The 12,345-nt window shown below is 45.3% G+C and overlaps 1 protein-coding gene across 1 annotated transcript in view; it reads right to left on the reverse strand.

Annotated features, from left to right (window-relative positions):
• LOC120941161 (polycystic kidney disease protein 1-like 1) overlaps nucleotides 1-12,345 on the reverse strand; it is a 249,593-nt gene that overhangs the window by 53,682 nt on the left and 183,566 nt on the right. Inside the window, exons 37-38 of the mRNA XM_040354447.1 lie at nucleotides 7,268-7,378; nucleotides 3,080-3,203 (exon numbers count right to left, since the gene is read on the reverse strand). Of these exons, the coding sequence (XP_040210381.1) occupies nucleotides 3,080-3,203; nucleotides 7,268-7,378 (235 nt within the window). The remainder of the gene's footprint in view (nucleotides 1-3,079; nucleotides 3,204-7,267; nucleotides 7,379-12,345) is intronic.

Here is a 12,345-nt window from a genome sequence, read left to right on the forward strand (position 1 = left end):
GAATCTTCCTGGTGCATGTGTTTTAAATTACAGTTTTTGATTCACTATCAGTGAATGTTTGGTGAAAGTCACATACACTACTATATATCCCCTAGTGTCCGGAGCCTATGAAAATGCAGACTATGCATTGGTTACTTTGCTAATCTAAGTTGTCTCTACAGTTATTGCTCTAATGAAGCATTCCCTTAATATTATGAGCTCTTGCAATTGACAAGGTCCGAAAAAAGGCACTAGAGGAATATAATATACTATACTATTTTCTTGTATTTTATGGGCAAGTAGGGTGAGATAAGGCAGCACCAAGCATTAAAATTTACAAACGGATTGCCACAGTTCTGCCTAAGCTCAAACTAAGGTCCCTGAGTGCTGCTGAAACCACAGATCCATTATTTGATGTGATGCCTTAATAGAGACACAGTGGGGTTTATTTACTAAAGGCAAATAGACTTTTCACTATGCAAGGGAAGTTGCACTGCACAAAGGAATTTTCATCAGAGCTTAGTGAATGACATTAAAGTGATTGTAAAGTCTCGTTTTTTTTCCTATAAAAATAGCAAACAGGTTATACTTACCTGCTCTGTATGGTGGATTTGCACAGAGCAGCCTGGATCCTCCTCTTCTCGGGTCCCTCTTCTGTGATCCTGCCCTCTCCCTCCTGTTGAGTGCCCCCACAACAAGCAGCTTGTATTGTATTGTACCTTTACAACCCCTTTAAGGACAACAACCGCCTACTCATTGGTTGATCAGGAGCTGGATCATGAGTCCTTAACAACCAGTCATAATGCCTCCCCCAGTAACTCTTTGGTGGTAAGAATTCTCCAGATCCTCTTGTGCAAGAAAAATGCTACCACCAGAGGGACGGGGGCAGGACAGTAGGGAGCATTAGCTGGACTGATTGGAGCACAGAATTGTTTACATATCCCCTGATTGTTAAGGAATCCGCCATGCGCCATCCAGTGTTGCCAACCGTCAGTATTTTTACTGGCAGCCAGTAAAAAATGGGCACTTTTCTTATGCCACGCATGCTCAGAATCAAGTTGACGCATGCTTGGAAGTCAGCTTCATCGGTTAACCGATGAAAATGGTCCATCAGACCGTTCTCATCGGATGGACCAATCGTGTGTACAGGGCTTAAGTGCAGCATGTGTATATCAGGTGCTGCAAGTAGTGAAGCATGTATAATGATGATAGCCCTGGAGCATATACCTTCAAAAATAAATCTGATATTTCCATCTTGACAGACTCCTGTTTCTAGCAACAATTAACGTTCTTGTCATGCCAAGAATACTTTTTTTTCCAGAGAAGAAATAGAACTACTGCTGGGTTGTTACTGCTATCCAGGGCACCATTACTGAGATTTGCACTCACTTCCTTTATTGCTACCAGTTTCAGTAGACAGGAAGTGGAGTAAAATCTGTTATAGTGAAACAAACAGAAAAGAAAAATGACACGATTTCAAGTATTCCCTGCTCTACTTCCAGAAAGCACTTTTGTGTGTGTGTGCTACTGTTAGGGACTTCCCTTCACTTCCTGTCTGGTAAAACACTGTCAGCAAGAGAAGTAGGGTTAAATTTCTCTAACAGAGCCCTGGATAGCGGGAAAAAACAAACAAACAGAGGTTCTAACCCTCCCCCACTCTATTTAAATCTAAGTAACAAAGTTATTATTGGAAATGCACTTTAACCACTTTCTGCCCGCCAATGACATATTGACGGCGGCAAAGTGGTTGTAGAATCCTGACCGGACGTCATATGACGTCCTCAGGATTCTGAGCCGCTGCGCGCCCCCGGGGGCGCGCATCGCGGCGATCGTTGTTGCGGGGTGTCAGTCTGACACCCCGCAACACCGATCTCGGTAAAGAGTCTCTCACGGAGACTCTTTACCACGTGATCAGCCGTGTCCAACCACGGCTGATCACGATGTAAACAGGAAGAGCCGTTGACGGCTCTTCCTCACTCGCGTCTGACAGACGCGAGTAGAGGAGAGCCGAACGGGGGGGTTCGCGCTGATTGTTTATCAGCGCAGCCCCCCCTCGGATCGCCACACTGGACCACCAGGGAAGCCCACCTTAGACCACCAGGGAAGGGCAAACTGAAAAAAATGGCAAAAAAAAAAAAAAAAGGCTGAAAAAAAAAACATAAAACAAAATAAAAGATGCCAATCAGTGCCCACAAATGGGCACTGACTGGCAACATAGGTGCCGCCCCACAGTGTCCATCAGTGCCACCCCACAGTGTCCATCAGTGCCACCCCACAGTGCCCATCCATGCCCAGTGCCCACCTATCAGTGCCCATCTGTGCCACCCATAAGTATCCATCAGTGCCACCCATAAGTGCCACCCATGAGTGCCCATCTGTGCCGCCTATGAGTGCCCAGTGCCGCCCATGAGTGCCGCCCATGTGTGCCCATCAGTGCCGCCCATGTGTGCCCATCAGTGCCACCTATGTGTGCCCATCAGTGCCGCCTATGTGTGCCCATCAGTGCCGCCTATGTGTGCCCATCAGTGCCGCATACTAGCGCCACCAATCAGTGCCACCTTATCTGTGCCCGTCAGTACTACCTCATCGATGTCCATCAGTGCCATCTCATCAGTGCCGCCATATCAGTGCCCGTAATTGAAAGAGAAAACTTACTTATTTACCAAAAAATTAACAGAAAAAAATAAAAACGTAATTTTTTTTCAAAATTTGTAGTCTTTTTTTTAGTTGTTGCGCAAAAAAAGAAAGCTCTATTTGTGGGGAAAAAAGGACGCCAATTTTGTTTGGGTACAATGTAGCATGACCGTGCAATTGCCATTCAAAGTGCGACAGTGCTGAAAGCTGAAAATTGGCTTGGGCGGGAAGGTACGCAAGTGCCCTGTATGGAAGTGGTTAACATAACAATTCTGCTTTTTAACACAATTAATTGCAGAAGTGGGAAACAAACCATCTTCCCTGTGGGAAACCTGTGTAATCCAACACTTTAACATTATTGCAGTAAGGGCCTAACATCCCTTTATAATAAATATGATTAAACAAAGCAGAGAGTATACAGTATACAACTTTCAAAAAAAGTTTTGAAAGGTAATGACTAATTTACCTCTCTGTTTGAATACATCTCATCATATGAATTATTCCAATATAGACGGTCAAGTAACACATTAAAGCTCCAGTTCCACCACTGATCTTCTGTTTTGATGTCATTAAAAAGCTGTACAGGGTTTCTGTTGTACAGAGTTAAAGAAAAAATATATATATTAGTAAATCAATATAAAGTATATCAACAAATAAAATACATGAAATCCTAATCCCTTTAAAAAAAATTCAACAACAATTATTTCAGCCAATCCGATTTAAACCTTTATTTGTCAACTGCCTTACACAAGATGGTGCATATGAAATATCAAAGTAGACTGGGATAGCATAATGTATTTTTTATTGTTATATTCAGACACATAAAAGGTTAGTTATATTAAAATGTCAGGGTTGCTTTTAGATTTAGGGCTCTTTCACACGTCCGTTCAGTTTTTCAGATCAGTTTTTTTTTCATCAGTTGATCCGTTTTTCCATCAGTTTTTCGTCAGTATTTCGTCAGTTTTTTGTCAGTTTTTCGTCAGTTTTTCATCAGTTTTTCCATCAGTTTTTTCATCCGTTTTTTTTTTTTTTTGGGGGGGCTTTTTACATAGAAAAACGGATGTTAGCGGAACGGATGATAAACGGATCATCCGTTAACGTCCGTTTTTCGTCCGTTCCGTTTTTTAGCCGGAAGAAAAATAGGGTTTTCTTCCATCCAAAAAAACGGAACTTAACGCAGACGGATGCTAACGGACGTTAGCGGATGCTCATCCGCTAACGGATGCTAGCCCATAGGGAATCATTGCGGTCTGTTAACGGACGTCCAAAAAACGGACGAACGGAACGGACGTGTGAAAGAGCCCTGAGCCTGGACTTTTTGTAAAGGACTACCAAGACTATCTTTATTACTTTTTTTAATCAAATAAACTATAAATAATTCACGGTAGTGGATTTTGGGCTTAGTGAGCATAAAAATAAAGGAAAATTACACAGCCAATTTATATTGCAATTCTGATTCTCTGAAGGAGAGATTTTTGTTGAGTGTTAGCAAAATCTGAAACAAGCTTGTTTTTTAAAAAAACATTTGGAAAATCATACACATTTCAAATTTTTTTTACATTTGATTGCCTTATCAGCTTTTTAATATAGCATTACTAGTTTAAGTAAAGAGTAAAGCTGGTAATTTTTGAACAAACATTTATGCAAAGATTCAGATCAATACATTCAATCACATGAGAAATGTAATTTGAAAGTACTTATGCCGCGTATACACGGTCGTTTTTTGTGATGAAATAAAGCGACGTTTTTCATCATGAAAAAAACTAAGTTTTTCTAACTTCATCATAAAATACGACGTTGCCCACACACCATCGTTTTTTGAAAATGCTCTAGCAAAGCGCGGTTACGTACAACACGTACGACGACACTCTGTTCCATTCAAGCTCCCGTCTCATAACTTGCTTCTGAGCATGCGCGGGCTTAAAACATAGTTTAAAGCGTCGTTTTAGCCCACATGTGATAATTTTTTATGACACAAAAAACGACATTTAGAAAAACGACATAAAAAATTGAAGCATGTTCGAATTTTTTTTGGTCGTTTTTGTGAAGACAAAAAACGACGTGAAGCCCACACACGATCATTTTAAATTACATTTTTAAAAACGTTGTTTTATTTCATCACAAAAAACGACCGTGTGTACGCGGCATGAAAGTTTTCTTTTAACATTTGATTGCAGAGTGAATGGACTTTCCCTAATGCAAAATGCATTCACTCTTAGAAATTTGCTCATGAAATAATTTTTTTTTCTTTCTGTTGCTTCAAATTTTCTTGTCGCTGGGTGTGAAAACGACCATTGATGTGGCCCCATTAATGATTATAAAATTAAACTCTAAAAGTAAGTTTTCAAATGAAATTCTACTAGTATTTGGGCAGCTTAACTCCTGGCAGTACACCAAAACAAAGACAATATGGAGACACTTCTCCCGCCTTGGATTACAATAACTACCAGGAATCAGGGGCGGATCCAGAGTCTAGTCTCGGGAGGGGCACTGCCAGAAAATACTTTTTTTGGGTAAACTTATCGGGGCAATGATTGGTGTTGCGCTTCAATCATCACGGCACCGTGGCTGTTATGGTGTCAGGATGATTGAAGCGCATTACAGGTATTACTATTATTACATAAAAATGAAATAGTTCAACTCACCATAATACAGAATCAGTGGGAGCCTCGAGTGCGTCATATGCCACGTCACCTGTCACCAGATGTAGATTGTCACTTGCCACGTCACCAGATGTAGATTGTCACTTGCCACATCACCTGTCACCAGATGTAGATTGTCACTTGCCACGTCACCAGATGTAGATTGTCACTTGCCACATCACCTGTCACCAGATGTAGATTGTCACTTGCCACGTCACCAGATGTAGATTGTCACTTGCCACGTCACCTGTCACCAGATGTAGATTGTCACTTGCCACGTCACCTGTCACCAGATGTAGATTGTCACTTGCCACATCACCTGCCACAAGTTGCGGATTGTCACTTGCCACGTCACCTGCCACCAGATGTAGATTTCTTACTTGCCACGTCACCTGTCACCAGATATAGATTGTCACTTGCCACGTCACCAGATGTAGATTGTCACTTGCCACGTCACCTGCCACAAGTTGCGGATTGTCACTTGCCACGTCACCTGCCACCAGATGTAGATTTTTTACTTGCGAAATCACCTGTCACCAGATATAGATTGTCACTTGCCACGTCACCAGATGTAGATTGGCACTTGCCACGTCACCAGATATAGATTGTCACTTGCCACGTCACCTGCCACAAGTTGCAGGTTGTCTCTTGCCACGTCACCTGCCACCAGATGTAGATTTTTTACTTGCCACGTCACCTGTCACCAGATGTAGATTGTCAATTGCCATGTCACCAGATGTAGATTGTCACTTGCCACGTCACCTGCCACATGTTGCGGATTGTCACTTGCCATCAGATGTAGATTTTTTACTTGCCACGTCGCCTGCCACACGTTGCGGATTGTCACTTTCCACGTCACCTGCCACCAGATGTACATTGAAACTTGCCATGTCACCAGATGTAGATTGTCACTTGCCACGTCACCTGCCACCAGATGTAGATTCTTTACTTGCCATGTCACCAGATGTAGATTCTTTACTTGCCATGTCACCAAATGTAGATTTCTTTACTTGCTACTTGTCAGACAGCAGAGAGATGATGTAATCTAATCTCTCTGCTGTCCCAGCTGCCTGCACACGGTGCACAGTTAGGGCGAAACTGCAGGGATGCAGGGTGGGCGCCGGTTGGTGAGAGATGATGTTATCTCTCTGCTCCCTCACCCCTCTGATCCCTGATTGGCCAGTAGCTGCTCACACACTGTCACCGGTCTGAGCGGCACAGCTGCTCAACAACGGAGCCGCTCGCCGGCTCTCTCACACGCTGAGCCGCCCGACGGCTCTCTCGAGTCTCACATGCTGAGCCGCCCGACTGCTCTCTCTCCCGCATTTTCAGAGGGGGCAATTGCCCCGTTGCCCCCCTGGATCCGCCCCTGCCAGGAATTGGGAATTCTATTACACAGTTTCACATAAGAGACCATTGAAATGTGTCCCTTCACTGATCCCCATTCCTAGTTTTGTTTTTACTTATCTAGATGTCTTTCCTACACATCCAACCCTACCGAACATATAATATTGTAAAAGAAGAATACAGGAAATAAAATGGAGTTTACCCCTGCCAGATTGCTTGTTCAAACTACGAATATAGAGTGTGTAATATTTTAGAAAGGAGCAGTAATAAACAGTGGTGTTGTATTCCAAATAAAACGATTTTGGTGAAAGTAAAAGTAATAAAGAATGCATTTGGATGTTGGACTTCCTAAAGATGGCTGCCACTTGAGGGTGGATTTATATCATCATCTCAGTTTTGGCTTCCCTCTTCCTCTATGCACAGCACCCCTAGAGGACAGAGAGTTTACTGCCCAACTATAGTAGCATAGTTACCAAGTGCTTAGCTGTCAATTCACCCAGAAAGCTCAGGTAACACCTAGTTTTGAGCGTCATCTCCCAGGTTTTCAGGCGGTTGAGGCGAAGGAACTATTTTGTGTATGCTTGATTAAGTTGGGGCTATACATGTTATGCTCTGTTCTGCAACTGTTCAATATTTTATAGGTGTGAAATGTACATTTTTCTTACCTTATAAATTCATTTCTTACTGCTTGGTTTGAAAGATATTCATTGTTTGAATACTTCCCAAATGTTATCAACACAAATACAGAGGTCATAACAATGTATGCTGTAAGCTCCCTAAAAGATACAAAATATAAAAAACATGAAAGTATACTTATTTTTCAACTGCAACACAATTACATTTTTTATCAGTAGGTACTTTTTATGCTGTCAGATTTTAAATGCAGGACTCAATACGTTTTCTGTAATGTATAATATGCCCACAACCTTTTCAGAGGACGCCTTCTGAAGACGTGAGCCAATCACGAAACGCGTCAGTACGTGACTTATCCGTCCATTCAGGATTTTGGCTTCCCGGGACTCACGGCAGCAATAGAGAAATCGCTTTGGCTGTTTAAGGGACCTGAACAAGGACGGTTTCAATTTTGTAGAGAACAGGGTCTGCTTTCTCAGCCAATTTCAGATTGTGTTCCATGTCAACACTTTCAATTTGTGGTCTTATCAGGGTCTTTCGCTGCTGCACAATTTAGCTAAGTGGATGAGGCAATACATCGGGGGAACAAGGAAGCTGGGCAATTTGCTATGCCCAGCAGTAAACAGGCTTAGCAAGAACTGTGGGGGTAGCTGTTTGATCTCAAAAAGTTTGGAAGTTTATTAGAAAAAACTTTCGCCGACCAGCCGCCGTTATTGTACAGCGGCAGGTTGGCAGGTTCCTACAAGCTGTCATAGTTGTACGTTGGCCCTTTAAGTGGGCCGCAGGCATGATAGCCAGAACAGGAACGTGTGTGTGTGTAAACACACAAATGCCTATTCTGTGAGAAGAGGAAAGACAGATCGTGTGTTCCTACTAGCTAGGAACAACGATCTGTCATCTCCTCTAGTCATTCCCATCCCACTACAGTTAGAACATACATGAGGGGGACACAGTTAACCCCTTGATCGCTCCCTAGTGTTAACCTCTTCCCTGCCAGTGACATTTACACAGTAATCAGTGCATTTTTATAGCACTGATCACTGTATAAATGTCAATGGTCCCAAAAATGTGTCAAAAGTGTCCGATCTGTCTGCCATAATGTTGCAGGCCCGATAAAAATCGCAGATCACCGCCATTACCAGTGACAAAAATAATAATAATAAAAATGCCATAAATCTTTCCCATAGTTTGTAGACGCTATGGGCCTGATTCCCAAAAAAGCTGCCTAACTTAACTTTCAGCAGTTAAGTTACACTGACTTAAAATCTCTACCTAAGTGCCCGATCTTCAAAGCACTTACCTAGAAATTTCAGGCCGTGTAACTTAAGTGCCGCCGTCGCAAGGCGGTCCTCCTCTCCGGGGGGCGTTTAAAATTTAAATGAGGCGCGCTCCCGCGCCGGCCGTACTGCGCATGCGCGTGACGTAATTTTCCCGACGTGCAGCGCGCGAACGTAATTGACGCCGGGCGGCTTTGAAGATTGCGACGGGACACTAAAGTTGCGACGGGTGAAAAAAAATATACGCGCCGGGAAAACAAATAATTATAAAAAAAAATGACAGCGTCGCTCAGCATGCATTCCTGAGAGGGAGAACTCCATGGCAATTTTCAAAGAAAAAAACGGCCCTTAGGTCTGGTATGTGTTGTAAGGAGACCCCCCTACGCCGAAAAATCGACATAGGGGGTCCCCCTACAATCCATACCAGACCCGTATACAAAGCACGCTACCCGGCCGGTCAGGAAAGGGAGTGGGGACGAGCGAGCGCCCCCCCCCTCCTGAGCCGTGCCAGGCCGCATGCCCTCAACATGGGGGGGTTGGGTGCTCTGGGGCAGGGGGGCGCACTGCGGGCCCCCCCACCCCAGAGCACCCTGTCCCCATGTTGATGAGGACAGGACCTCTTCCCGACAACCCTTGCCGTTGGTTGTCGGGGTCTGCGGGCGGGGGCTTATCGGAATCTGGGAGTCCCCTCAAATAAGGGGGCCCCCAGATACCGGCCCCCCACCCTAAGTGAATGGATATGGGGTACATCGTACCCCTACCCATTCACCTGGAGGCAAAAAGTAAAAGTTAGTAAACACACAACACAAGGGTTTTTAAAATAATTTATTATTCTGCTCCGGAGGCCCCCCCTGTCTTCTTTATTAGCTCTATTACCAGGGGGGGCTTCTTCTTCCACTCTCCGGTGGTCTTCTTCCACTCTCCGGGGGTCTTCTTCCACTCTCCGGGGGGGGTTTCTTCTTCCACTCTCCGGGGGGGGCTTCTCCGCTCTCCGGGGGTCTTCTTCTATCTTCGCCGCTCTCCGCTGTTGACTCGGCGAACCCCGGTTCTTCTGCAGATGTCCGGTGCCTTCTTCTTCAGCGCTGGCTGCCTGCTATCTTTGTGTGTTAGCTCAATTACGAGCAGGCAGCCATCGCGGTCTTCTGTGACGTCAGGTTCTTCTCTTCTGTTCTTCTCCCCTCTTCCGATGTTGACTCGTCGCATCTTGTCACTGCAATGATGGAAGCGCGCCTTGCATCCCATTTATATAGGCATCACCGTCCCATCATGCTCCGGTAGGTACCCACGTGGTGGGTGCACGTGGGTAGGCACCCACCACGTGGGTACCTGCCGGAGCATGATAGGACGGTGATGCCTATATAAATGGGATGCAAGGCGCGCTTCCATCATTGCAGTGTCAAGAGGCGACGAGTCAACATCGGAAGAGGGGAGAAGAAGAACCTGACGTCACAGAAGACCGCGCTGGCTGCCTGTTACTAATTGAGCTAACACACAAAGATAGCAGGCAGCCAGCGCTGAAGAAGAAGGCACCGGACAGCTGCAGAAGAACCGGGGTTCGCCGAGTCAACAGCGGAGAGCGGCGAGGATAGAAGAAGACCCCCGGAGAGCGGAGAAGCCCCCCCCGGAGAAGCCCCCCCGGAGAGCGGAAGAAGAAACCCCCCCGGAGAGCGGAAGAAGAAACCCCCCCGGAGAGTGGAAGAAGACCCCCGGAGAGTGGAAGAAGAAGCCCCCCCTGGTATTAGAGCTAATAAAGAAGACAGGGGGGCCTCCGGAGCAGAATAATAAATTATTTTAAAAACCCTTGTGTTGTGTGTTTACTAACTTTTACTTTTTGCCTCCAGGTGAATGGGTAGGGGTACGATGTACCCCATATCCATTCACTTAGGGTGGGGGGCCGGTATCTGGGGGCCCCCTTATTTGAGGGGACTCCCAGATTCCGATAAGCCCCCGCCCGCAGACCCCGACAACCAACGGCAAGGGTTGTCGGGAAGAGGTCCTGTCCTCATCAACATGGGGACAGGGTGCTCTGGGGTGGGGGGGCCCGCAGTGCGCCCCACTGCCCCAAAGCACCCAACCCCCCCATGTTGAGGGCATGCGGCCTGGCACGGCTCAGGAGGGGGGGGGCGCTCGCTCGTCCCCACTCCCTTCCTGACCGGCCGGGTAGCGTGCTTTGGATACGGGTCTGGTATGGATTGTAGGGGGACCCCCTACGTCGATTTTTCGGCATAGGGGGGTCTCCTTACAACCCATACCAGACCTAAGGGCCTGGTATGCTCCTGGGGGGGGAACCCATGCCGGTTTTGAATTTAAAAATTGCCGTGGAGTTCTCCCTCAGGAATGCATACCAAATGCCGTCGCTTGAATGGGCCTTTACAAGGTGTGACTAACTTTACACATTGTAAAACCAGCCCTAGTTTTGCGCAAGCAAAATCGGAACTTACGCAGAAATCACAATGCTGAAATGCTTTGAGAATCTGCTTAAGTCCTCATTTGCATACTCAAAGCTGCATTTCCATGAGAAATGCCCCCAGCGGCGGATGCGGTACTGCATCCTAAGATCTGACCGTGTAAGTGTCTTACACATGTCAGATTTTCTGCCTAACTTTGGAAAAAGCCTTTTGAGAATCGTTTCCAAAGTTAGGCACAGACTGTACAGCAGTTAAGTCTGCGTATCTCTTTTGGGAATCAGGCCCTATAACTTTTGCGCAAACCAATCAATGTACGCTTATTGCGATTATTATTACCAAAAATATGTAGAATACATATCAGCCTAAACTAAGGAAAAAGTGTGCTTTAAAAAAAAAAAAAAAAAAAAAGGGGGGGATATTTATTATAGCAAAAAGTATAAAATGTTGTGTTTTTTTCAAAATTGTCGCTTTATTTTTTGTTTATAGCCCAACAAATAAAAAACAACAGAGGTGATCAAAAAAACACCAAAAGAAAGCTCTATTTGACGACCGCGCAATTGTCAGTTAAAGTGACGCAGTGCTGTATCGCAAAAATGGCCCAGTCATTAAGCAGGCAAATTTTCCCGGGGCTGAAGTGCATATAGTGAAGCATTCACTATATGCTGTTTGAGGCTCTCCATAAAGAAATGAAGCAACTAGACCAGGGATATGCAATTAGCAGACCTCCAGATGTTGCAAAACTACAATTCCCATCATGCCTCTGCCTCTGGGTGTCATGCGTGTGGCTGTCAGAGTCTTGCTATGCCTCATGGGACTTGTAGTTCTGCAACAGCTGGAGGTCCGCTAATTGCATATCCCTGAACTAGACCATCCTTGGAACAGCTCACTCATTCTGGAATGATTTCAAAGGTGGGTAGGTTGGCTTACATCAATAACACTACGTGTAGTAAAAACTGGTGCAGGGGCTTTGGGCAACCAGTTTTTCTGTAGGACTTCTAGATCCTGTTGTTGAACTTTAGTAGTATCCTGTTGAACAGCAGCATATAACCACACTTTATATGATGTCCTCCATCTTGAATGCAACAGTAAGGCCTCGTACACACGATAGGTTAACCAGAGGACAACGGTCTTAAGGACCGCTGTCTTAGGTTAACCGATGAAGCTGACTGATGATCGGTCACGCCCAGTGGCGGTTGGTGCTCAAAATGTTTGGGGGGGCGCAATTGAAAAAAAAGAAAAAAATGGTAGCCTCACTGTGCCTATCAAACGCAGCCGATGTGCCATCAATTGTCACCACTGTGCCATGCCATTAAACGCAGCTGCTGTGCCATCAATTGTCACCACTGTGCCATCCCATCAAACGCAGTCACTGTGCCATCAATTGTCACCACTGTGCCATGCCAAACGCAGCCGCTGTGCCATCAA

The sequence above is a fragment of the Rana temporaria genome, chromosome 5 (genome assembly GCF_905171775.1).
Source record: "Rana temporaria chromosome 5, aRanTem1.1, whole genome shotgun sequence".
In the NCBI taxonomy this organism is placed as follows: Eukaryota; Metazoa; Chordata; class Amphibia; order Anura; family Ranidae; genus Rana; species Rana temporaria.